The sequence below is a fragment of the Merops nubicus genome, unplaced genomic scaffold (genome assembly GCF_000691845.1).
Source record: "Merops nubicus isolate BGI_N331 unplaced genomic scaffold, ASM69184v1 scaffold10942, whole genome shotgun sequence".
In the NCBI taxonomy this organism is placed as follows: Eukaryota; Metazoa; Chordata; class Aves; order Coraciiformes; family Meropidae; genus Merops; species Merops nubicus.
Genome location: NW_008595633.1, coordinates 9464 through 36781, shown reverse-complemented (window position 1 = coordinate 36781; position 27318 = coordinate 9464). Strand labels below are relative to the sequence as shown.

The window sequence follows — 27318 nt, the reverse complement described above, 5'->3', positions numbered from 1 at the left end:
CCTGCTGTCTCCATGCCTGGCGGAATGCAGAACTGGTGTCTGGGCACCCCCGTTACCTTGGTCACCCCAGGGCAGACACAGCTCTGTGGCAGTTTTCCCCTTCCTGCCTGGTGAGAGTGAGGCTCTCAGGGACAGAGAGGGGCTCTGTGTCCCACAGAGGAGATGGACACTAAGGATGAAGTGGTCGGAGCCAGGGCAAGGGACAGCAGCGGGGATGGCACAGCCAGCCAGGTGAGCATGGGCAGGGAGGCCAACACGTAGTGAGACCAGAGCAAAGTCCAGCTTCAATTTCACCTCTGAAATGGGGTCTGGGATCAAATTTGCCAAGAAGAAATATTCCAAGAGAGCACAGCATGTCAGAGAGGAGAGGACTTCTCTTCCTACACACTTCAGCATGTTTCAGAAGGCAACATGAGCTTGTGTTTAAGTCTGTTATGTAAGTGTTGCTTGCCAAAAGATGAGTGGAGGAGTTACCTACACAAACGTTGACAATGGAAAACAGCCACTGCCCTTTGCAGGGGACAGTGGTACCCACCCTGGGCCAGGCTCAGTGGCTGAGGGTTTTGCTGTGCTGCCAGCCTGGCTCTGCAGCAGGTCAGCCATGGCACCTTTGCCATCAATAAAAGCTGTGATGGAGCAGCGTGACCTCACAAGGAGCCCACTGCAACCACAGACTTCACCCACCCGAGTGACTGCCAGCCCAGATTTGATTAATGCCAGTAGGAACGAGTGGCCATTGTTTACCCTGTAATTTATTAGAGGTAGGAGTTCCAAAAGAGACTTCAAGTAGGCACCTAATTCTTATGGACTTTTAATTATAATTGAATCCCAACTTCATTAAGAAGCTCTGAAAATCCCATCTGAAATGATTTGGCAGGAAGAGAAATGCTTCTGAGCCTTAGGAGAGGGCTTGTCCTTGCCAGTTTTTTTAAAGAAAGGTTTTTTTAAAGCAAGATTAGCATGCTCTGGAAGACTAACCTGTGGTTTGGTGTTTGTAGGCCACAGAAAAGGACCAGGCTGGCACTGTGGAGGCAGCAGCCTTTGTAACAGGCACTGGAAGTGCTCCACCATGCAAGACCCTGTTCATCTGCTGCGCCGACGGCCTGGATCAGGACACCTTCAAAATTGTGAGACACTAAAGAGAATTTAGCAGTAGAAAAAAAGTCAGTGGCATCTCAGGTTCTGGAGAGGGAGGGAGTGAATTGAACTTGGGAGTTCGGCAGAACTCCCCAAAACAACAACAAAATAATCACATTTCATGTACACTGTGCAGTTTTTTTGGAACAAGTACTGTTACTTTATCATTTCACGTGATGCCACGTGCTCCCTGGTTACAGTGGTTTGGTTCCTCTGCATCTCTGAGACCACAGCCACATAGCTCCACCTCACACCAGGACACAACCTTCCCATTCCTGGTGCATCATGGCATAACCACACACAGCCCCAGCCATGGCCCAGTGCATATAACAGATAAACAAACTGGACAAAAGGGGGTGTACCCAGACAGAGTTTGCTCCTGCATCATGTGTGAATGTTTGCAACATCCCAGGTTTGGCCACAGGAAGAGGCAGTGTGAGACAAGCAGTGAAGCAGTTCCCCTTCCCCCTCCCTGCAGAAAACTATCTCCTCCCTAGCCTGAAATTTATACCTTTCACTCTACAATGTTAAACACAAATTATCAGTCTTGGAAACCTCCCAATTCCCTTTTCAAGTCACCTTTGACATGCTTTGTCTGGGGTGTCACCAACCCCAAGACCTGCAGGAGCACTGGGAGCACCTGACAGAGGTCCTGGTAAAGGCCCACGTGAGCCCCCATGTCCACACAGACACACTCACCAAAACACAATGCTCCTTTCCCAGGCAGCTATTTAATCAGTTTAATTAGTGAAAAGGAATGCCTGAGAGCTGGATTTAAAGTGCTGAACACATATGCCAAACCTTTTTCTTTACAGTGCAAAGAACTTCTGAGACCCTTTAAGAAGTCACTCAGGAAACTGCGTTTTCCCCAGCACCTCTCCACAGAGAGAAAAATGAAGTATGCAAAGAAAAGTCTGACTGTGATCGGGACCCACATTGATCAGTTCCTCCAGCAGTACTGCAGACCCTCAGAAGTCAAGCACTGGCAGAAGTAAGGGCACCACACCTCCTCCTCTGACCTGGCACCACACTGGTGACGCTCCCAGTGGGACAGGCTCCTGCCCGTGCTGCTCTCAGCTGGCATTTAGTCACCTGCACTGGCCCTGAGCTTCCAGGCACCAGAAATGAGATTGGGTGTCAACAGGAGACTTGTGTGGCTTACCCAGAGCAAGGATACGTGTCTCCTGCTGACTAACTGCTGAATGCTCACAGATTTTGCAGGTAGCTTTAGCAGAAGCCATGTGGCTGTTGCCCTGCCCAGTGCAAGGCCAGTTTGATGTGCTGTCCACCAGCAATGTCCCTTTACAAGTGAAGGGGCTCCTAGGGGCCACCTGAGCGAATGGATAACCCTTCTCATGCTTAGGGAAGACATTCTTTAGAAGTTTGTGTTTTGGAGAGGAAAAAAAAGAGTGGAGGGGGGAAAAAAAAAAAAAAAAAAGGCTTTGCAGCTATGTCAGAGGCTGCACTCACCATGGCAGAGCCAGGGAGCAGCACAAGGCAGAGGCTGAAGTTTGCACTCCCATGCACAGTCCGTGTGTCTGTCTTCTCCCAAGGATGCTCTGGAGGTTCATCTCCCTCTTCTCAGAGATGGATGAAAGGCAACTGCAGAAGCTGTACAAGTACATCAAGACCAACCAAATGGATAAGTTTATGGTAAGCAAACAGGAAAGTTAATACCCTGTAAGGTGTTCCTGCTAAACTAACTTTAAGGGGACAACTATACCACGCAGCTTGCACGGGTTGGTCCATGTCAAAGGAGAAACCCCCTATCAAGAAGTCTGCTTATCAAAACACCACAAATCCTGCAGATGTTTCCAGTTCCGGCCACAACAGTGCCACTGAGCTGCTGCAGTCACCAGCAGCTTTCCCCAGCTGGCTCTGGGAAGCTAAGCCCATGTCCCCAGCACCATGGTTTACCACTTCTGGAGCTGTTTGCTGATGCCATGTTACCAGTCAGGCTTTAAAGACCAAAGCTGATCCAAAGTTTTATCTGATAGTACAGGAGTTAAACTGTGAAACAAGCAGCTAGTTCAGGCAGAGCCTGCATTTGCCAAAGCTGATTTCTGTGCCTGAGCATTGGCTACATGAGGAAAATGTAACAAATAGTTTTCTGAGAACACCAACTCTGAAGGGTTAAACCAATTTAAGCACACTCACAGCCAACCATAAACATATCTCCTGAGCAAAGGCTGAGTGTGTCAGAAGTTCAAAGGTCTGCAAGACAGACATACCCAAAGAAGTTTATTAAAAAAATAACTTAAACCAGATCTACAATTAAAAAAAAAAAGTCAACTAGGAAATTGCTTTGAGTAAATTAGAAAACAGCAGCAGGCGAGACCTTGTTGGGTCACTGGGACTCTGCTGGCTTCTCATGACAAGGGGAGCTGTGGTCATCTGGTAGCTGGCAGTGATGAGGCCATAAATAAGTTTGAGGCTGCAGGTAAACAGCTCTCCTCCAGTGAGAGAGGAAGGGGGAAGTTTTCCACACAGTTTTTGCTTTTAGTTTAAAATAAACGAGTGGGTTTGCTTCCCAATAAAGGCTCTAAAAAGATATTCCAGCAATGAGAAAAATCAAACCTATCATAAAGAAAAGAACACAAGCACACAAATTCCTGTTGCTGGTGAAAGACACCCGGGATTAATTGGGAGATGCTAAAAAAGCAACTGCAGCTCCAGGAGGCAGGCAGTGATGAGTGTTCTTGCTCCCTTAAACTTAGGAGCTCTGGAGGAGGGTGAATCAAGCTCCATTTGCAGCACAGCCCTTCTCAGAGGCCTGGCTGAGCCCAGGACACGACTGGGCCAGGGACAGCAGGGCCAGGGCCGGGTGTGGGCAGCTCCCCATCCCACCTCGCAGCAAGTGTCACAGAGCCAATAACCCCCAAGCCCCTTCCCATCCTTTTGCTCCCTCATATACAAAACACAACCAGAACACACCATCTACCTTTCCAAGGAAGGAAAAAAGAAAAAGGGAGGGGGGGCAAAACCCCAAAAGGTGGGTGACAAGCATTAGTCACCCTGCATCACGCACTATCGCCAGCGACAGGGCGCTGGGGACGAGGCTGCCTCCAAAGAGACCGACTGAAGAAGCAACAAATCCTGCCGTTATGCAACCGTTGACAAATGCCTTTTGTTATGCAAGACAAGTGGGAGAAAAATCAGCATCTTTGCCCTTTGTGGGAAGGGAACAGCAGTCGGCTCCCTGCTCGAGCATCAACAACAGGCTGCGGATCCGGCCAGGACCGGCGCGTTCCACACAACAGAAATAGATTTGGAAATGCCTCGTTATTTAGATGAGTGAGCATAAAAATACAGAATCAATAGGTAATTAGTAAGCAATTGAGGTTGTCAGCATGGCAATTTGATAATTTTGTGAGTTTTTTTGTTCAAGGAGGCGAGCGAGCAGCCATCCCCCAGCCTTGCTCCCCAGTCATCTTAGAATCAGGGATCTCTGTCCCCTCCCCTCACATTTCAGCTTTTAGGCCTTTCGAAAAAAATTTAAACAATTAAAAAACAATCAAGCAAAAGACACATGTGAATTTAAACACTGGTCCCAACCTTGTTTTTAGACTTACTGAAAATACTAGTCCAGACAGACCCAATTCTCAGCTCAGAGCTGGAATGAAGCATCTTTTCCCTCTGCAGTCTGCTGGTTCCTGCACGCTGCAGAAAGCTGTAGGAACCAGCCCAGGTCTCAGCCTCACAGAGTAAAGAAATAAGTCTTCGGAGATACCTGAGGCTATGGAAGTTGGGTTTTTTTGTTTGTTTGTTTTTTTAAGTCAAACAGCAGAACCACGGGGAACACAAAAATGATTTTCCCCTGGGACAGCCTAGAGGAGTGTGCAGCACAGGCAGCCGCTGCCCACCCGGCTCCGCGGCGCCATCCCACCCCCCTTCGGATGCTCGGCGCAGGGACCCATCGCCACCCCGCCCTCCTCCTCCTGCACAGGGTGCCATAAAGCGACAGTGACATCCAGTGGCAGCACACACCCGTCCACAGCACCCATCCCAGTGGGCGGGACTGAGCAGCACCCACGTCCCACCACACGCACTTGAGCGGCCACCAAAGGGCACCGCTGGCCACTGACGGTCTCCCCAGAGTGCCTGAAGCACGGCAGCCTCTCACCAGAGTGCTGAGGAGGGGTCTGGGCTGAAAACAAGGAGTTTTAGGGACTTGGGTCAACTGGGCTGCACAAATAGCTGAGCTAGGTGTCAGCACAGAAAAGAGCTCTGCAGAGGCCAGCAGGCCTCAGTGCTGGGAGGGATGGAGCCTTGGATCCCAGCTGCCAGGAACAAACGCTTCTCGGGGCGAGGATTTGTGCAGATGGTACAGTCATTTCTTAGCTCATTGCTGCTGCCACCCAACAGGACCATGGTTAAGCAAGAGTTATTGCCCAAGCATGAGTCAAGTGTGGTGTTTGGTCACAATTTTTTTTTTTAATTTTTTTTAAGCAATTGTGCTGCCCTTCAGATAAAACAGATTCAGTTCCAGGACTTGAAGAAGAGAAACTGAAGCAGCTTTACAGCAGCTGGGGTCTCTCCAGTGGTACAAGAGACCTGCAGGAAACCCATGGGCAAGGAAAGCATCAGCACCAACACACCCACAAGGTCACCACCCAGCAGCAAGAATGATGGATGAGAGGTACTGGCACAGCCACATCGTACTGGCACCGAGCAGGAAAGGAATCTGCACGTGGCATTTCTGCAAAGGGGTCAGGAGGTGAACATGTCATCAGTGGTGGAACTAAAGGAGCTGGGCAGGTTGAATTGCTGTCTCAGAAGAGACAGGAGTAGGGAAGGCAGCAGCTAGAGAAGCTACTATAGCATAAGGCAGGAGTAAGGAAGGAGGAGACATCCCTTGGTCAGCCTGCGTCACTCGGTGTTAATTAGGGTGTCTTTACCTAGCAATCTGGAGGCTCAACACATAGTTGTGGTTTGCCTCTGGGCCCACCCTGGCAAAGCCACCTGCTTGTCTTCTGGAGCAAAAATGCAGCCCGACCTGTAGCAGGGGTGTTTGCTCAGCAGAGCTGGGCAGCCTGTGTGCTCCAGCCAGGGCTCCGGCACACGCAAACCCCGACGGGGCCGTGGAAGAGACACCTCGGAAGCAATTGCTGACGAGATCAGCTCTGCCACAAACAGGTGCCACAGCCTGCCTGCAGAAGGAGGCTTTGTCCCACGTAAGCCTATTTTCAAGCTGCTAAAAAGCAATCACATGTCCCGTGGGAGTTCTCATGCACTCATAACCATCCTGCTTTTCATCTCTTTTCTCCCCAGTCTCTTTATTTACCCCCCAAAAGAGTCCGATCTGGTACGTAACAGCTCTGAGGGAGCACTTAAAATCCAAATTGATAAACTAAAAAGTCAAAAAACAAGGGCTATCTAGATAGCATCACCTGGGAGGCTGTGTAGGAGTCCCATGCTAACCCGTCAGCTGCGTGGCTCCAGGCAATCCTCCTCCGCTCCTCTGCTCCCCTCTGAGAATGGGGAAAATACCACTCAAACAATTCTTAGGTAGACAAACAATCCAGAGGCACAAAGTGCATTAAATACCAAGAATTAGTGCAATTAAAAGGGAATGAGCGCAGCAAGGGTTTGAGATTGCTGGTTGCTTGAGAGCCTGGGTGGTGACCCATCAGGAGCAGCCTGATGTTCCTGTCTAGCTCTGGTGGCAATGTGTTTGTGGGATTGAACCTTCTGCAGAATCCACCCAGTAAAAGGCACAGAGGACAGCTTGGGCACCAGCATCAGCTCCTGCAGCAGACAGAGCTCCTCAGAGGAATCAAGCCTCCCACTTACTTTGTGTTTTTGGGGGTTTTTTTGTTTGTTTTTCAGGCTCCCAGACAACTTCAGGTTTTTTTTTTTTTGTTTGTTTTTCAGGTTCCCAGACAACTTCAGAGGTCAACAGAAATCCATTGATACAGTATCACCACCTGAACATAAAACAGGAAATAAAGACCATCTCCATGGTTTCCTGAAACCACAAAATACCGAAATACTTGCAGCATCATAGCAACAGCTTCGACCCAAGCAAAATGAAAATCATACCCTTTTAAACCCCCTGATCTTATTCTGTATTATGAGTGCCCTGACAGCTGCACACCAGCATCGGGACTCGGGCGAGGGTGTGTAAGTATCAGACCTGCCTCTCCTGCCTTGTCCGTCTGGTGTGAGCCCCACTAATGGCAGAACAGTGCATGGAAGGAAGCCAGCAGCTGCTCCCTTCTTTGCTAGGGCAGAAGCTCGGGGCTGGGGGTGCCTGTTCCACACTCATTTCTACCCAAACATACCCACCCACCCCTCCCACCCCCACGAACTCTCCACATGGTCAGCAGCCAGACCGACCAGAGAGGAGGAACCGAAGAGGAAAGGCAAAGAGTCGTGTTCAGAAAACAGTCTGGTAAAAGGAAGTTTCCTAACTTCTACACATCCTCACCATTTCCAACTGTTGTAGGCAAATCCAGCCACAAGTCCATCCACACATCAGAGGCTGTGGCAGATGCAGCAGCTGCTGTCCACTGGTCCAGCCCAGGACTCACCTGAGAGCTAATGCTTCAGGAGAGGAATAGTGAGAAAACAGTAGCAGAACTGGCTGGTTTGAGCTTCAGGCTTGGCTAAATTTGATTTACAGGGAAATCCAGGTTTTAAGGAAACCTCAACAGCTTGTCAAATAATCTTTTAGTCTGACCAGCAAAAACCCCAAAGATCCTTCCTTCCTATGTGCCAAAGATGAGATGGTTGGGTTGGGGGCTTAGCTACTGTCTTCAGATCTGAACCCGAGCATGAAAAATCCCTCCTAGATCCCTTCAGAAGGGCAGATAACAGGCCGTTTTTAGAATCAAGACAAGAGATTCCCTTTTTAAATGGCATCTTGGATCACATCCACAGAGCTTGGCAGGAGAGTCAAGCTCCTGGCTGTGCTGCCAAGCGTACGCTGCAATCCGCTGGGGAGAGGCTGGGCAGGAGGCTCTCAGGCGCTGCCTCCAGCGGGCAGCAGGCTCAGCTCCTTGCACTGGGCTTCCTTCTGTGTAAGGGCAGACACTGGGGTGGTGCAGAGCTGGTCCAGCAACAGAGCATAAGGAATTTTCACAGAACATTTCTTTCAGCTAAAGGTCTTGAACTTTCTCCACAGCGCACACTGAATGTAGTAGCGGATGTAGCTGCAGCAGAAAAATACTGTATGCCCTCAAAACGTCACACGCTTAAGACACAACCGAGCCAGATTAAAGCCTGCTCAAGACTTGGGTTATTCTACAGTTTCCCCCGTAGGACGTGAGGTGACTTGGAAGTGACAGGAAAGCCAAGCTCTGCCAGAAATAACCTCAGAGAGTTTCCTCACCAGATGACGTGGGCAAAGAGGAAAGATCTCACCTTGGAAGGTCCCTGCTCTGAAGGCAGCACTCCAGGACGTGTCGGTGCCACGCCCACAGCAGCACAGCCAGGGCTTCCTCCTGCAGCTTGGCTCTGGGAGCTGGCGGGCAGCGGGGCTGCCACTGCAGACCTGCACTGAACCGCACGGCTCGTAGCGCCCAACACACCGCTCCTAACCCGGCCTGTTTGCTCTTCTCCATCTAAATGGAGCATCAGGGGACTCATGGAAGCGTTGTATAACCTTGGCTTTGGTTCTTAAGGCAAGTAAGATCTCCTTGTATTTTTTACACTGTCAATGCATAACGTAGAACCAAAGGAAAAAAAAGACAAGACAAACCCCATTTCCCCACCACCAACCCACAACCCAGAGAGCTGCAAGCAGAGCCCGCCGCTGACAGCTCAGTTCAGGACAGCAGAGCACACACTTAGTGCCACTGGAAGCAGAAACTTTCTTCCATGGCAAACAGAGGATGTCAGGGATAGGCAGAACTCGTGCTGCCCACAGCCCTGCAGCAGTGACACTCCAGGATGGAGCCCAGCACAGGAGCTGTCCCTGTCCGAGGTGCACTAGACTTCCTGCCAGCCAGGAGCGTCCTGTGCTTCAGAAAGGCCAAGGGAGCTTTCCTCTCAGTGCTTGAGAAAACCCAAACCACCCAGAAACAGACCAGCCTCCCTGCAGCAGCCCCCTCAGGCCAGTTTGAGGGGAACCGTGGTTACATTTCACCAGCACGAGGCCAGGCTCCATCCCTGCTGACGTCAGGGTTTGGACTTTGCGCAGACTAACCAGGGGAAGAAAGTCATCACTGCGAGGTGCTGTAACCCAGCCTGATTTAATTCCCCCAAATCAGCAGTATGGTCTCATACCTCTGTTTTCAACACCAGGTTACTTTTACCTGGGTAGGAAGTTTTTGGGTTGCTGTTAACTTTTCCTTCAGCTGAAGCAAACAGACATTTTACTGAGTCTCCTGTTGTTGGTTTGTGCTTGACAGATTTGGCTTCAGCACTCCCAAAACATCGTTTCCCTGGGGAAAAGTGAAAGAATTGAGAGTTTCAGGAACACACAGACACCCAGGGACTCGGCTCTTTTACCCATTTAATTTGCATGGACATGATGTATCTGCAACGGGCACGACCACAGTCCTGAGGACCTCAGCCTCAGCACCCCTGGAGTCACCCCTGTTTCACGTGGGGACCTTACCTGGGTTCCTCAGGGCGCGGCACCTTCCCCTTGTGCTCAGCCTCCTAACAGCCGGGCACTGATGGAAGCTGGGTCTGGTCCCTGGGAACAGCCAGAGTTATTTCCTCTCTGCAACTCAAGACATCTCAGCTTGAAACTGGTGGTGAGTTCACCACACTGCTGAGCACAACCTCCCCCCCAGAAAGGGAAGGACATTCTTCCTCCTGGCTGTGTGCAGGGCTGGTTTTGTTTTAAAATCTCATGACAATCAACCGTCAACAGCTCAAGGTATTCTGGCACACAGACATCACCACACTGGTCTGGTATATCCTGAATTACTGAACTATAAACCACCTATTTTGGGAGCACATTGTCTAGAGATTCTCATATAAATAAATCAAATAGAAAAACTAAAGCCATCAAAACCTATAGCCCAGTTCCATCAAGTGGAACTGCAGCTCTCCTCTATCCCCAGCCCGGGCCCACACCAGGGCTGCACCCACCACAACGAAGGCAACATGGGCAAAAGAGCTCAGAGGAAACCATGAACACAGACCCACTGCAAGCCAGCTGCATGCCCAAAACCGTGTTCAGCTCAACTCAGCTTCCAGCCTTGCTCTAACTCACTGCTAAAGAAGCAAACAGCCAAACAGCCAACCTTGATACACGTCAGGGTGAGGTCGGAGGAGCAAGAGGCCAGGCTGAGATCAACAGCAAACGTTTAACCAAATTCAATGCAGATACTTCAAAGTGCAGGAACACTATATTTATTAGGTCAATATTTCATTTTAGGAATACAATTACAGAATATCACAATGCTGGTTACAAACATAGTATGGTTTGATGGTTACAAATAATGTCGGGCACTGCAGTCTGTGAGGAGTAGGATACAAATCGTTAGTCCTGGCACGACAAGTAGGGTGGTCTTCAAAGTCTAGTAATGATCAAGATACTCTTATAAATGACCATGGCACTACAGGTAGAGATTTGAGTTTAGAGGTGGGTTTTGTATAAGCAGTTCAGTTTATACAGTTATACAGTTCAAGCAACATTTTTTTTTTTTTTTTAAAATGCTATTAAATTAAAATCCCCTGTAGTTCAATAAAGTATAAAAATAGTACTGAACCTGGTAATATTCAATAAAATGTAGAGTTCATTCACATCGTTAAGTAGTAAAGAAATTGTAAAGTTGTAGTTACCATGGCAACATTGCTTCCCATAAAGGAATATACAGAAAAGAAAGAGTTACACGGATGGTACCTGCGACAATTATTTAGCGATCCAACACTGAACTTGTGCACCACAAACCAAGTCTCTAAATATCTCTATATATTTATATAGTATATATCTTTTTCATCTTAAAATTTACTTTAAAAAAAAAAAAATGTGCACTTCAACAAACTCACTAAGGCCACTCATGCTATAGATACCTAGGATTGCAATGAAAGAGTTAAACAAGACCCTAGAGCACGCACCTCGAGATCACCGAAGGGAAAAACTGTTTCACTGCCCAAAACATTCCTGAGATCGAGGGACAAAAGCGTTACCAGTGCCGTAGCCAATTGTTCTGACAGACTTTAGTTCTAGGTAAAGGAATTTTCTTACCCCACTTCTCTCAGGAATCCTCGCAAGGCCAAGAGACGCAGCGTGCGACAGGCCAGTCGCGTCCCACAGGGAACGCCCACAGGGAACAGGCCCATTTGCCACCAGCATTTGGCAAGTCATTTACTTGGGAGACAAGGAAAAAAAGGGAGCCAAGGACCATGGAGAGCAGAAGGGTTCTGCACGGGCAGATCAGCAACGGCCCGAGAATTCAAACCCAAGGGTGTCAGTTCAGTCAAGCTTTTGTCTACGGCTTCGTTCATGCCTCAGGCACAATGCATTTTCCTTTCTGTGCCCCACCAACACGTAGGACAACAAAAAGGAAAATTAGTTCAATGTGCATTTTTTGTACCATGAGCAGCAGTACAACAGCACCTCTAGAGAACTTCAGACTGCAGCACACTTAAAGAAAAACTTCATTTTTAAAGTTACAAAAGAACATCGTTGTCCTAATAAGTTAGAACTCAACAACAAAAACCCTTCAAAATGATTTAACAAAAACTGTGTGCAGAAAGGAAAAAAGTCCTAGCCAACAGGTATTGATAGAGTCAAGAGTGCACATGAGACCAGGAGCTGGGGCAGTCCAGGACTGGCTGCCACCAACACCACCCCACATGAGTGACCCAGCAGCTGCCTGGGGACAGAGATGTCTGAAGAGAGATATATCCCTCAGCTACTTGAAGTAAAACAGCTCGTGACTTCCTCCAAATTTCCACCTGCCCTTTTGTGGGCTCTGAAAAATGTTTGTTCTTCTCCCCATCCACAAGTCACCCAGAAGAGCCCCAGGAGAGCAGGGGAATCCAGACATCCCCTTCCTCCCCCTCCTGACAAACTGCAGCATTCCTGTAGCACAGGACATAGAAAGTATCAACTCAAACATCGTGCTGTAAACAAAATACTAAGGGTTTGAAACAATAGTTAAATTTCCCTGGAGGTGACACCTGCCACTACTTGCATCCAATTACTCTGGCATGACTAAAATACTTACCTCCAAGAAAAACTCAGTAGATGCATTTTTCACTGGATTTCCACTCACAGGTGTCCCCCTTTAATGCCAGCAGCAATCAGCACCCACCAAGAGGGGGCTGCACTGCACATCTAGAAACTGCCAATAATTGATGAACTTTCTCTCCTGTTTCGTGTCCCCCTTTAATGCCAGCAGCAATCAGCACCCACCGAGAGGGGACTGCGCTGCGTGTCTAGAAACTGCCAATAATTGATGAACTTTCTCTCCTGTTTCACAGTTGGCCACTTGGGTCCCAAGGGATGTGCCCTCCCCCTGTGTGCCCTGGTACTTACATCTGATGCCTATGGAAAACCCATGAAGGGTGGGGGGAACTCCCAGCTCTGCCTCTAAGGGGAGGGAGGTGCAGGGTGGGTGCTGGAGAAGATCAGAGGGGATTACACCTTGGCTCCTCCTGCTCTGCCTGCTGCAGAGTCAGGAAGCATCGATGGGATCTGCAGGTTCTACTGCAACAGCACTGGTACAGAGGGACAAGCCATCCACCTTCCACTGAAGGCACCCAGCTGGACTCCTACTTTCTCAAAAATACCAAACCAACAGAGGCAGCAGTGGTAATTCACAGCTAACATCACTTCAAACCGTCTCCAGACGCCAATACAGGCATCTTCTGGACACTCAGTTTAGGAGACACAGAACCCAGGAGTGTCACTTTGCTGCTGCTGCGTGGAGATGAAGCCCTACACTGCAGCAGGAGAAGGCTCCAGGCACACAGAGCTGCAGTGTTCCACGGGCAGCTGCCAACCTCCTGGGCTTCAACAGGCTCCCCAGGCAGCCACAGCTGCCCCTCCCCAGCCCTCGCGTGCCGTGGCACAGCTGGAGCTCTGCAGATCCTACAATGGGAAGCTCAACACCACAGCATGCTACCCGTACCTACACAGACTGCTGCGACTGCTGTTGGCCAAATCACACTTGTTGGCCACAGGCCGTTATCAAAGAGAATTCTGAGGGACTTTCAGGACCTTAATTCCTTCCAGACAAGCCAATACAGCCAAGTACGTAACAGGCTGGTGACGTCGCTTCAGAAGAGACAAGCACATCCACCCAGCAAGATCTGGGAATAAAGCTACTGATCAAACACATTGAACTTGGTTATCAGACAGAAGCACAACAGCTCCCTGACCCGCCCCGTGTTGGAAGCTCTCCCTGGTGCCCTAACTTGAAGGCAAACCACAAGGAGCACAAACCAGAGCTGCAGCAGCAGCAGCCGTTGGTGCCGACCACTTTCACCAGTACCAGTCAAACAATGCTCCTCATCCCAAACACAAAACCTCAAAGATCTTTCAGATTCCTCAGTGACAAGCAGGAAATGGAGACCCAAGACTGGAAACCCTGAGGAATTAAGTGCTCTCAGACCAGGTAAGTGTAAATCCACGTGGTCAGTGTGAAGCTTTAAACAATCCTGCAGTACAGAAATTACACGGCTCCTTCAGGACAATTTAAAGCACATTCTCCCTCCCCAAGTTCTGACACTACTATTAGATACGTCACATAAAATTAAGTGGTTTTAATAGGACTTAGGAAAAGAATTCATAAGAAAGTTACCAATGCCCTGCTCTATGGGCAGTCAGGGATAAAAATGCTTTGCCTTGTAGATAACAGAACATTTGTAGCACCTAAAGCAGTTATCAACAAAAATTGCTATAAACAAAGTTTTAAATCCACACACAATTTTAAGTTGGATTTTCACTGAACAGCCATTGGGGATATACTGCACACTAAGTCTTAACACCACAGGGTTTTGGTTTTCCTATGCAAATACTTTTCACATCAGTGAAGATATTCCAGGTATGCGATCATTAAATCTGCATTCACTAATTGCCTAACTGCATTTTCAAGTTGGTTTTATTGAGTCTTTCCCCCCCCCAAACATACTTGAAGGCACCAGTATATGAACTATTGGCCTGTAAATTTTCTGTTCTTAGAAGAGCCATTAAGCTCCAAGAGGTGTCTGAAATTCCTATTTCTCCTCTGCACTCTTTCTCGAGGTCCAACAAGCAGCTTTCCCCTGTGCCAAACTCCATGAACAAATTAAAACCCAGACCACAAACTGAACACCCAGGTCCTTCAGGGGCCATGGCCACAGAGCCTCCACTTAGCTGACCTCTCACAGCCAAGCCACAACCCCTGAAAATAGGGGGGGGAAAGGAGAAACCCCAAACCAGACAGGACCCTGACTACAGGAGAGCTGCTCGTGCTGCTGCTACGAGAGAACTGAGGTAAGAGCAGTGAGTTGGTTCTAGTTTGCTGTGTTACACAGACCTTCAAAGAGTATTACCTCAACAGCAAAAAACAACAGCTAAACCAGCATCCAAAGCAAAAAAAAACAACACAACCAAGCAACCCCCCCCCAAAAGAAGAAAAATTAAGACAAGCTAGTGATATAGGCATTATTCAAGCATCTTTGCAGCTGAGTTCTGCTTGCTTTTTAAATTAATATAAAGGAATCAGTTTCTGGTTGTACTATTGTTTAATGTAGAAATGAAGCATCACAAAAAAAAAAAAGAAAAACTGTTGTGCTTTTTGGCATTTTCCACTGACCCCTGCGACTGTACAATAAGTTGTGTTCTCCAGAAACAGAAAATTGACCTGGATTGTAATACAAAACTGTTAACTGGTATAAACAAGTGACTGCCTCAACGATGAGAGTAAGCCCCTTGAGAAGGGAAGAGGTGGCTGCAGCAGAGCTAAGCGTTTGAGTTCCTGCCTGTGGCACTGGCAGGAGTATTGGCCTAAGTTCACTAGGTACAGACATGCCAGCGCAACCGCTACAGGACGTTCACTCCCTAGGTCTGTATCTATTACATGAATATAATTTTGCACTGATCATACACCTAAATGAAATAATCCTACTGTAAAAGTGAATGCAGGGGCAGAAATATTAAATTAAAGCCACTGGTCCAAAAACTGTTTCTAGCAGGCTGGTCCACTTTTGATTTTCCTGGTCCTGTTCAGAAGATTAGCACTCTTGGTTGGTACCAAGGAAAACTAGGATTGCTGGTCTACTGGATCTTCTATCATGCCTAGGTGAACACTGGTCCAGTTCAGGATATTGAAAACATACGGTGGTTACTTCCTCAACAACCTGTCGTGGTTCACAGAAAGGATTTTGCTCTCCAAAGTGGTTCTTTGCCACTCTTCTCCGTAAGGCAGCAGCCCAGGCTGGGGCACTCTCCCTCCTCCTGGTATTTAGGATCAGCTTTGCTACACTGAGGACACACAGCAGTCAGACCCTTCTCAGGTAACTTCTTACAGCACAGCACTGATTCTTTCCGTACGTCAGAAGAAAGCTCTCGATGAAACCTTCCATTCATAATAAGAATGCAACTCTTTTGAACTCAAACAGTTTTATTTAACGTTTTCTTGCAGACTTTCTGCAAAGTAGCTTCTTTTGAAAGAAGAGAGAAAGGAGGTTTTCAGGAATACCGAGTTAAAAATGAGCCGAACTAAACATGCCATACACATGCTGATAGGGATTTCACACACATTCATCCGTATGGGCACTCTTCAGCAGACTGGACCAGTGTTTCAACGCAAATTCCAGCCCCCAGAGAACTACATGGTTTAGATTTCACAGTATGACTTTTCCCCCTGTAACCTGGGGGAAAAAACCTTAACTGGGTAATTGGCTGAGTTCTTAGCTACTCTGTCCATCAGCGTTCTGAGACATGAGAAAAGACTGGACCACCTCCTCAGTGGATTGAGGGCTGGTGCTTACGTCCTCCAGAGCATCCGTGACGGAGAACTGCCGATCCCGCAACCGGTTCCAATTGGCCAAAATATTGTGGTATTCAAAAACTTTCTCATAATTGCCAATGGAATTGTACAGTTTAATGAGACCTCTGTAATCATATTCAAGTCCACTGTATCCTTCACCAAAAAGCTTCTTTCCTAAAGAAATCCAAAAGAAAACAAAATCAAACACAGAACCCACCTGTCTGCTGCATCTGATTTCTGATGTCATTTTAACCAACAGCATGAACATTTTTTTTGAGAAATTGTCCCTTTTTTTTTTATGGCAAATAACAAACACAAGCAACACACAAACTTCCTGGGTGAGAGCCTGAATTCCATCTACCTTCTCCATCAAGAGCACAGTACCTTGTCCTCAGGACTCTACAGTCAGATCATTAACAGCACTACAGCTTTACCTGCACAGACCCTACTGGTCACATAAAGCAGGGGGTCACTTTGTGTCCTAGGATCACTCTGAATTCAAACAGACAAGTTGCTTTTCAGTTTTCTACCTTAAAAATCATATTTTTCCTGTAACGTGCTGTACATAACTATACAAAGTAAGATAATCTGCCTCAAAACTGAGCTGCAGCATGGCCAAAAGATGCATCTAACTTGGAATTAAAAGTTCCCTGCAAATTATAATGGGCAGGAACAATATTTATTGAGAGCATAGCTAGGCTGACAGGCAGAATAATTTTTTAAGGAAATGGCAAGCTAACTGCATTCTGCACTTAAGCTCTAGCCACAAGTCCAAAAATGGGTACTACAGACTAACACCCAAGCTGTTAATTAGTCTGTCTCCAGATGCTTTCAGGAGTGAGTTCTGATGGAACACCGAAAATAATACAATTCCAGGATTCAGTCCCCAAGAGACTGTACAAGAAAGCATATTATTTACATCAAAAATAGATCAAAGAAACATCTCCCATTTCATCAAGGTCATAGAATCACAGAATGGTTCAGGCTGGAAGGGTCTTGAAAGATCATCTAGTTCCAGCCCCCTGCTGTGGGCAGGGCACCTCCCACCAGAGCAGGTTGCTCAAAGCCCTGTCCAGCTGGGCCCTGAACACCCCCAGGGAGGAGAGTTCTTGACTAGAAACGTTCATACCCTTTTTAATAGTGTTTCCTGTAGTGTTAGAACCGCTATAAAGGCGCCCGTAGGGAGAACCACCTACCAATTGCTATGGATCTCAAATAAAGCTTCTCGGCATTTTCATATTGATTCATATCATAGTTATAGAGGGAAGCTAGATGACCCACTGACAGGGCAACTTCATAATCTTCTTGACCTAGGAGCTGCTCCTTGATCTGAATTGCCTTGATGTGCATCTCTTCTGCTTCCTGTGAGGATCAAATTCACAAGGTCACTCAGACACCACCCACAATGTCATAAAAAGAGAAGAAAGGGAAAGTTCACAGAAACATAACAATGTAGTGGCTAAATAGCTTAGAGTATTTTATCAAAAAAGTAAGAAAGCCAAGAGAAGATCAAGTTCTTCAAATTCTTAGTTAAAATAGCATCACTTCTGTCGTCAGAATTGCTGCCACCCTGCCTCTGAAGGCACTGAGCATCTTAGTGGGTTATTTTTGCACATAGCTTTGAAGGGACGAACCATAAAGCACAGTTCTCCATCCATACAGCCACCAGCTGAACCACCAGCTGCAGACACTGGAAATGGTCGTTTGTCGCAGCAGATTTAGAGATGTCTTGCAGATTTTAAGTCAGGAAGTTCAAGAGCATCAATACAACCTTACCTTGAATTTTCTCATCGACTGATACAGTCTTCCAAGGTTGCCATAGTGTTTTGCTGTTTGCACATTGAACTCCCCAAAGGCTTTTTTAGCTAACTGGAGCGAGGACAGATGCAAGTCGTGAGCTTCCTGGAGTAACCTCTGCTCCGTTTCCTTATTGTGACAGTCTATTGCAATCTCCTCCAGGATGAGTGCTGAGTACAGGAGAGAAAACCCAACACCGAGCTGTCAGCTGCAGGCAGCAGAAAGTATCCACACAAGACATCTCAGGAGACACCTCATCAGGCTTTGTGTTCACTACAAACTGTCTTCCAACTGGTATGACCATCTATCAACCTCCCAAAATTCATTTTTATCATCTGTGATGTTATTTTCTGTCACCTCCCCCCCAAAAAAAACCCCTTCTGGCTAAGTTTTAAACTTTATTTTTTTAAATTTTTATTTTACAAGTGTGTTGACAAAGAACACTGATGACTACAAAAGAATATTCTGGAGTGACCTCCATTTGAAAGAAAAACCAACTCAAGTTACATTTCCTCTGTGAGGGAACAGGACAAACATCTGAACAACTGCTTTCCAACCATTCCAGTGACACAACCCCGGGTACTACCTTTAACTCTCTTTGAAGATGCCAAGAGAAGGTGGTCTTCTGGAAGAATGTGAGTTATAATGCCTATAGCACGTTCAGCATGGAATCTGGAGAGTTTAAATAAAAAATTCAAGATGCATATATTTAACTTAACAGCTGAGTAATAAAATATTAGAAACATTAATGCAGTGAAGGGATGCTTTTAAGTTCTAACTGGAGAGTCTGTACTGTTGAAGAACATTTTCTTCCATTTACAGTACTAACTTTACTGCCAGTATCTCCAATGATTGTACTCACAGTGCATTGTCAAACTTCCCAGAGCTGTACTGGTGAACGTATGAGGAGTAAGCCAAGTCTTCATGAGCTGTGGCTACATGGATGTTTTTACCTCCAAATACTGACTGCCGGATATCAAGAGCTGTCTGAAAGAGTTACAAGAAAACCATTTCATCAGTTAATACAGAAATAAAACCTTAATAAATCTCTCTCATAGTTAAAAAAGGGAGAAAAAAAAAGTCTATCCACTAGCTCTGAAATCCTGTAAATCTATACCTACATGTCTTAGTCAGCAAATATTTAAAAGCCACTTAAGAGTCACAGGAAAAAAACAAAGCAAAAATCCATACTTGAGGGTTTCTTTTTTAAAAAATACCAAGCATTGCAGTAATTAAGTAAATTGTTATGCCTGCAAATTAACTGTACATGAATTTCAGTGGAAGCATTTGAGAGATGAACATCAAGAGAAGCTGCAGGCAGACATTCAGCCCTGCCTCATACCTGGTAAATTGCAACTGACTGGCAAATGTTGTCTACATTGAGCAGGTAGAATCCGTAGTCTAGTAGCGTATCGGAGTATTTGGGGTGCTTGGCTCCAAAATGCTCCCTACAGAAACATACTTGTATTACAAACTGAGGCAAATCAGGCATAATTTTAAAATGATGGGGTTTTTCTTGGGATGCTACTTACCGAGCAAGGTATACTGCATGTTTAATCAGCTGTTCAGCCTTCTTAAATTCACGTTTTACAACACAAGCCTAAACAGGTGGAAATTGAGCATGTGAGAAAGTGCAAACACAGAACTCATCTCCTCCAGACACTGGCCCAATTGATATTTTGAAATTAAAAATAGTTAGCACCACAGTTACTAGAAGAGATTTCAGTTATTTAAGGAAAGGTTAATAGATAACATTAACTCATATTTTATTTTGCCATAGACACCTGAAGGGCTTGTGCTGTGCCTAGTCTACATCAGCAGGGGGGACAGATCACCTTTTTGTGGGATGCTGTCAGGTTAGCTTTGTCAGGATGTCCATCTGAACAACTGTAACTCACTTGCAGAAAGAAAAAAAACCAAACCACCAATACCAAACCAAATAAAAACCCCACAGGTCTAAGACTGAGGTGGGCCAACTAAACACAGCTAACAAGCTGTGAGGCTGATGAAATGGGACTGGTCACCCAAGTATTCTGGAGGTATTACCCATTCCTGGTAGCAAGTGAGTTACAAAAGAAATATGGAAGACTTTAAACTCACCTTTGAAGCTTGTCGTAAAACATCCACTACTACTTTGACAGGCAGGCCAACTGTGATCTCCTTCATAGCCTCTATGCACCATTTATAAGCCTGTTGAACAAAGTCACCCACACAGTGAAGCTGGAACTTTGCTACACTACCACATTAAGAAAATCATTACTTGCCTCTGAGAAATAAACTCATCATTTACATTACAAAACTTTAAAAAAAATCAGTTTAATTTCTTACGTGTAATGAAACTTTTTCAGCTAAGTCTTAAAAGACGGATTTAAAAATCCCTCTTAAAGTTAATACTGAATGGGTAAGTATTTTATACTAGCCTAAAACATGTAGTTTTGCAGTGACTTTTACAGAGAAAAGGATGGGCTATACCCTTTAAGTAATCCTCACAGTTCCTATTGTGCAGGACAAGTTCCTGATCAGTGTACTTAGGAGCTGAAGGAGAACCACAGTTTATACAGCAGTTACACTAAAGACACAGGTTTTTATCCAACTGGAACAGAGAATTACTACCTGTGTTCTGCTATTCATTTTTTTTCCTATTAAAATAAGCTTTTTATAATATTTCATTTACAGAAGACAAACACCTCCTACCAATCTGTCACAAATCATTTCCTAATGTTGGCCAAAGTACCATTAGGAGCTTGTGAACTCATTCAGAGCAATACATAAAAGGAAAAGCCATAACTCCAGTGTTCTCTGGTACTGTCACAGGTACCAAAAGCAATCAGGAACTCCAGCTAAAAAGGTAACATGAACAATGAGCAGCCATGGAGCATCCTGAAGGATCTCCTAGCCAGCTTTCTGAAGAAAAGCCAACTCAAAACCCCACTCACCTCGTCGTAGTGGCTCTTGGCAAAGAGCAGGGCACAGAGCTCCCCGTAGAGAGCTGCTTTGTTTGCCTGCTGACCATGCTTTGCAAGCTTGTCCATGTAGGACTGGGCGAGTTTGAACGTCTCTTCTCCCAGGTGGTATTTGCAGTTACCATTCCGAACGTGCAGCAGCCTGAGGAAGATACAAAGAGCCCTTCTAAACAGTGTCTGCACAAACCGTTCCCACAGGCAGCAGCGCCGTGGCTCTGCAGTTTGGTACCACAGGGAGGATGGAGCTGGGCCCTCACCCCAACCCAACACACTGTCTGAAGCCAGCCCTAGAGGAGAGCTGTTTACAGGACAGTGCACCATGCTTTGTCTCTAACACAGCAAGAATTCTTACTGTTGGAAATGTCAAACGATTTTACATCTGGATGCAGTTTTATGTGTCCAGTGCTTGAACTGCTTTGGTGGTGGCTTTATGTTGTATTCCTTTCAACTGATGGAACTCCATTTCCAAACCCCTTTGATATACAATATTAAATCCCTCCTGCCTCTTTTCCATAGTATCGTAAATGGAAACAGACACTGAGGAAGCACAGACATCACTGGTTTTCAGGCACCTCCACATTTCCTTCTCAAAGTGTAAGCAGCACGGTGCTTCACAAGCAGGTAGGTTTTGTTTTGGGGGTTTAGGAGGGTGTCTTCACAAGAGATAGAATCACAGCCATTGGACACGATATCCAGCACTGACTGACCACCACCAGAAGAGACCACTTGGCTGACCCAGTTCACAGCAACCAAAGAAAACCTCTCCCCCAGCCTTGCCCCAGCACCCAACCCGCTGCCTTTCCATCTGAAGGATTACCAGGAGCTTCATCAAACAGCCAAATGCAGACAATAAAACACAGCACCACTGAAATACACTCCTGCTTCTCTAGAGAAGTAACAACTCCAGCTTCTGGCATCTATTTAAACCTAAAGAATTTTTTTTGTTAGTGCAGGCTGATGTTTATTTACTTTAAAGAGCTACATTAGAACTCTGTTACCATATTCCAAGCCTGAAAGGCAGAATCCATCCCCACCCATGGCAGGCTAGGAAGAGGCAGCTGTTCCTCTTCTGTGGCAAGTGTCTGCCATTTCACACATGAAATTCTGGCAATTTAACCTCCACTGTCCTGCCTGGAAATCTGTTATTAGACAATGAGTAAGAAGGACTGAAAAACATCAGGCAAGCTTTTGCAAATCAGGAGGACAACAGTGAAGAGCAGCAGAAGGTCACACCGGATGGCACACAGGCTACAGCTCTGAAAGCAGGAGCTGATGTACCAGTACAGCATTTTACACCTTTTAGAAGCCATTGTGACAGATATGCCAATGAACTGTTAAGTGGGAGGAAAGACCAGTGCAGTTTTTGACCAAGTGTTTCTCTCCCCTAAACCTGTTTCCTGTTACCATTTACTCTGAGAATTAAGTTATTGTTGCCGTGCCTCCTGCAACAGCAAAATAACAGATGGAATTCAGCCTGCCTCTGTGGCAGCCTCTTCCCCTGCTTCCCCACTAGAATGTATCATGAAACTCAGACACCAACAAGAACAGAAATCAAGTTCCCATCTTCACAAGAGAGAGGCAGGCAAGCACACAGCAGATATCCATTAGCCACCAGAGATCAAAAGAAAAGACCTTCAAAAACCCCTGAAAGAAGCTACATAAACAAACAGCAGCTTTCAATGAGAAACACAGTAACATGGCTCAAGAACAGAAAGAAACAAGCAACAGACACTTTTTCCTTAAAGAAGATCTGAGGACTAAACACCATGAGTCCTTGCTCACAGGCAGCAGAAAACACTATCTGACACTCAGGCAACAAGAGCCAGGCATTTCAAAGAAACTAGACAGAAAAACTACACATTTACAGCTTCCTGACAGAGGGAAACTATTTTGCCTACACCATCCAATTGGGAGTTGCTATGGAACATCACAAATCCAAAGCCCAAATCCCATGTAATGGTATAAGGCAGCAGGGACAGTGCTGCAGCCCAGATAAGCACCCGGGACAGATAATATCCAGTATCTGGATGCTTCAGTGATAGTGTCAGAAAACAAAGAAACTGGCCAAAAAAGCCAAGCTAAACCTAACCCAATCCTCTAGGATAAGCAGAGTTTATCATACCCATTTGGAGTAATAAAAAAATCCTTTATTAATCCAAAGGAAATTTCAGAAGATAAAGCCAAGAGAAAGAAAAAACTGCCTTAGGACATTTATGCAAAGAGCTATGAACCTTCTTTGATGTCTGCAGTAACAGCTTTTGGGGAATAGCTTGCTGCCCCACAAGTAAAATCACTCTCTAGGAGCATAAAACATAACAATGTTACACAGCAACTTAGGAAGTCTAAAACCAGCAGAAAAAACCCTTCAAGAGCCAGCAAAATAGGAAACAATGAAGTGGAAGAACCACATATTTATATTATCTATTTATGCCTTATTGTTGAATGTCTAACACTAAGAGAACGCAAACCAAAAGGAGCTCAGCACATGCAGGAAAGCAGTTTATGACCCTGTGAAAAATTGAATCTTCACATTTTCTCAAGTTTCTTAATATAATTTACTACTACTAGTCTAAAGAAAAACCAAATTATGTCTAAAGAACATAAAACTTTCCATGCTTTTAAACTGCATTCTACTAATAGTGCAACATATTTTCTAGCTTGTAGAATAAGAGCAGCCGCATTCTAAGAGTGTTGCATTTTCAAAAGCTGGACTTAAAATTTTGTTCTCTTAAAATTCCAGCTATTTCCAGTGCTAACGCAGTGGTGAGAACAAGATATTCCACAGCAGGGATTAGACAGTAACAAAAAATTCATCTTACTACCTCCTGACTTCGAAGCAGAGTATAATTACTGCTCTCTCCCTAAAGTGTGTTTAGATTTTACATACTTTGCACTTCTGAAAGTGTTTCAAATTCTTCCTGTTTGGTGCATTTCCAGATAACAAAGCTGAGTCTCCTCCTCACTCCCAGTGTTGCCAGCAGGACCTACTCTCTGTGCAGCCATCAGCTCTCATCAGGGGAACAATGGCTGTCTCTACCCAAACAGAATTAACATCCCCAGCTCAGAAGAGCTCATCCTAACACAGGGTGGGTTTTTTCCTAGCACAAAACAAACATCTTTCCACAACTCTGTGGGCTGTACACTATTGTCCAACCCAGTTACCTTTCTTCTCTCCTTTCACTCTTTTTTTTTCTTTTTTTTTTTTTTTTCTATTTGGAGAAGGGAAGGGAATTTATTTTTAAGACAACTCCAGCTTGCCAAACAGCCCGACAGAACCAGGCGTCTTTTTTTAGCCTAATTAGAAGGCAAAGGACCAAGCCTTGCAGCAGTGGTGCTATATCCATCACTGCCCGCTTCTAGGAAGCAGCACACACGTGCCAGGGCCTCTCCTGGCACCATCTCACCCCTGTAACCAGAGCCTGTGGCAGTGGGCAGGGCAGGACAGGCCAGGCAGCACCGGCCCTTCAGCTGGCACACAAACAAGCAGCTACTGGCCAGGCCTACTGACTCTTCCTATTTGTCCAACCACAAACAAGGTGCAAGGATTTTTCTTTTTCCAAACCAAGTTTTGCCTTCTATTCAGATAAATACAATACATACACTGTTATTCATCACAGCATCTAAAAGTAAAAGATGAAATCCTATTTTAAGCTCCTCACTAGCACACAGGTATTCAAGCACACAGCATTAGCACAGTCGTGCTGCTACCAACAAACCCACCACGGGTCCCTGCGGCCTGTGCCAGCACAGCACACAGCCAGACACAGAGCCATAAGAGCAGAGCAACAAACCTCCATGTGATAACTGCTGCAGCATCTGTGAATGGAAATTGAATCTTATGGGACCCCATGACAGGCCTTGAGAAACAAGGCAGGTGAAAAACCCAAATGCCTTCTAAAAGTAAAAATTCTTTTTCAAGTGCTTAAGCTGTGGCTGAAGGCATCCACGGCTGAAGGTATCCACAAGAACTAGACATTTAGACATTTACCTGATCACATTGTTACATAGCTCAGCATGGAGCAAGACAACTCACTGGAACTGCAATCAGGAGAGGTACCTTCTGCTTTCACTTCTGCTCCACTATATTTGTATGATTTATGTTTGGACTTGGCAGATCTTTCTTGTGATAAATATACTTTCACCAAAGACCAAGATGTGGCATTCCTTCACCAGCAAAGCCCCTTGAAACCCCAAGGAGCTGGCCCACTCCTACTGCCCAGCACCCACTGCCTGCGATGCTTTATGCAGAAAGGTAAACTAGTGGGTTTTTTTTTCCATTGAACTGTGCTGCCAGTTTACAAGTTGAAAACCCAGGGATTAGTGTAAAACAAGCAGCTTGTGACCTTCAGCTCTGTCCAGTCAAGTATTTTGGTGCAGCAGAACACGAAAAGGAGCATCTGAAGCTCAATGGCTCCAAGGCAGCTGGTAACACAGTAATGTGTTTCCCACTAAGACACGCAGGAATTAAAGGTGAGCTCACCTTACACAGCATTCTACAGCACGAAACCAGTGAAGGATTTCATCATGAAGGGTGCACAACTGAAGGCAGGAAAGAAATACCTTCTCAGCGTCACTGTACCAACCTGCATCCGACAGGAATCCCCCTGGGGAAAAAACAAAACAAAATATCAAGAACAAACAAATTAGAACATCAAAACACATTTAAGAGAAAACAGGCGTGCTCAAGTCTTGTAAGAAGACCTATTTCATAGAGCTGCATAGGGGAATCCTGTCAAGATCAAACCCTCCAGTCCTGAGTCGAAAAAGACAAAAAATAAAGAGTAGAATTCTCCCTCAGTTGAGGATGACTTTTTGATGTTATGTAGTTCTACATGTAGTTTTCTGTTAACAAATTCCTACCAATACTAAAATTATGCCATGACCTCTGGAAAATGATTTTTCTTCTAAAACATTTGAAACAGCAGAGATAAGCCTATATATTCTTAGATATTAAAGTAAATATATTTTGCTTAAGACATCACCAAGTAGCTTTCTAAGAACTAGATTCCAAACCCCCACATTCCTTAAAAAGAAATCACAGACTTTAAGCTGGCATTAAAGAAAGTATCATACTTTAAACAACTCATCACCAGTTACCTAGAACAAAACCAATCTGGATTGCTTTTTCTTTCACAGCAGAATCTGACTCTGCTATGTAGGAGCACCGTCTGCTGAAAGAATAGGCCAGTACAGAAGCAACTTTTACTCCATGGTCCATCAAAGCCTGAAAACAGTGATGAAGCAGATGCCTGAAACAAAGAAAACAGAATTCCATTACACATGAAGTTTTAAAACCACTGCAGTCAGTTGACTCTTGAGTGCCATGAATTCAAACGAGGAGTGATTCAGAGAAAGAACTGCAACCCTCTCCCAAAGCAAACCCACATAACTTGAGCATAACTGCCAACCCTAGGGTGACTGGATTACAGCTGTTGGATTATCTAACAAATAAAGCCAGTGTACACAAAGTTCTTTACAATGACACCCTCCAGTGTGAGCAAAACACAAGCTACCCACACAGTATTAATGCTGGAAAACAACATTTTCAGCTAGAACTTAGAGGGAAGGGCAGCCTCAAATCCACCCTCACCCCACAACTCCAACAGAAATTGCAGATAGAAGAGCAGTGACAAACCCACTACCACCACACATGTGCAAACAACGCAAGGGAGGCACGTCTGCAGACTCAAAGCTCATTCTGGTTACAAAGAACCTGATCCAAAAAAGTTCAGCTTTGGGCATAACACCAGAAATTTGAATATTTAATGACAGAAAAACTCTTTCAACTGGGGCAATCCTATCGTCTTGCTAAGCCTTCACTCACAGTTTGCTACAACAGCAGGACAGGGGTACAGGAGTGCTGCTGCTGTGGGACTGGCTGGTGTGGAGCAGCTGGAGTGTTTTGCATCACTTATTTTTGCCTTTCCCCCCCCCCCTCCATTTTCTTTTATCCTCTTCTTAAAAAATATTGTCTTTATGTCAGCCCCCGAGTTTTCAGCCTTTTACTCTTCCAGTTCTCTCCCTCTTAGCACAGGGTGGGGGTGCAAGCAGCTGGATGGCTCTTGGCTGCCACCACAACTGGCAGTAACAGAAAAAGCACTTTGGGGACCCAGGACCACAGCTGACTTGCTACACGTACACAGAGGTTCTGACCAGTTTATTTTAAAGACAGAAAGACATACTGTAACTTAAAAGCTCATCTCTAAATCTAACAAGACATTCTTAGTTATCAGATGGGCTAGTAAGACCAAGAAATATCAGACACTTTCCAAATTCAAAACCCAGATCAAGTGGTGAGTTGAAATAGAATCATAGAATCCTTTAGTTTGGAAGGGACCTCCAAGATCATCACGTCCAACCATTGAGCCATTAGGGCTCTAAAGTCCTCTGCTAAAACAGATCAGAACCAAATTATTGATGAATTAAGGTACTCACCTTTTATCTAAAGCACGTAGCACCTTCGCAAAAACTTCTAGTTCACAAAATTCACTACCCAGCTGGCATAAGCGGCCCTGTTGGTAAAGCTGAAAGAAAAACAT

At 45.6% G+C, this 27318-nt stretch overlaps 2 protein-coding genes across 2 annotated transcripts; one reads left to right on the top strand and one right to left on the bottom strand.

Annotated features, from left to right (window-relative positions):
• Positions 1-162: 162 nt before the first annotated feature.
• On the top strand, positions 163-15752 carry LOC103768959 (chromosome unknown open reading frame, human C17orf64). Its single transcript, XM_008936126.1, has 5 exons — positions 163-231; positions 999-1127; positions 1953-2128; positions 2691-2790; positions 15672-15752. Exons 1-5 carry the CDS (start codon positions 163-165, stop codon positions 15750-15752), a joined length of 555 nt encoding a protein of 184 aa, XP_008934374.1.
• APPBP2 (amyloid beta precursor protein (cytoplasmic tail) binding protein 2) lies at positions 14758-27318 on the bottom strand. Its single transcript, XM_008936125.1, has 12 exons — positions 27215-27318; positions 25877-26028; positions 25260-25383; positions 20753-20921; positions 19917-20006; positions 19349-19416; positions 19159-19264; positions 18679-18803; positions 18403-18488; positions 17796-17986; positions 17216-17381; positions 14758-16193 (listed from the first exon to the last, which is right to left on the bottom strand). The coding sequence occupies exons 1-12, from the start codon at positions 27316-27318 to the stop codon at positions 15940-15942; spliced, it is 1635 nt and encodes a 544-aa protein (XP_008934373.1). The 3' UTR covers positions 14758-15939.

Coding starts and splice junctions, on each gene's coding strand:
- LOC103768959 (XM_008936126.1), top strand. CDS start 163: ATGGACACTAAGGATGAAGTGGTCGGAGCCAGGGCAAGGGACAGCAGC. Junction 1,128..1,952: donor ATCAGGACACCTTCAAAATT/GTGAGACACTAA, acceptor TTTTCTTTACAG/TGCAAAGAACTTCTGAGACC. Junction 2,129..2,690: donor GAAGTCAAGCACTGGCAGAA/GTAAGGGCACCA, acceptor TCTTCTCCCAAG/GATGCTCTGGAGGTTCATCT.
- APPBP2 (XM_008936125.1), bottom strand. CDS start 27,318: ATGTTTTTCTTTCAGCTTTACCAACAGGGCCGCTTATGCCAGCTGGGT. Junction 20,922..25,259: donor GCTGTAGAATGCTGTGTAAG/GTGAGCTCACCT, acceptor TATCTTCCTCAG/GCTGCTGCACGTTCGGAATG. Junction 18,489..18,678: donor GGGAAGTTTGACAATGCACT/GTGAGTACAATC, acceptor TAAACTCTCCAG/ATTCCATGCTGAACGTGCTA.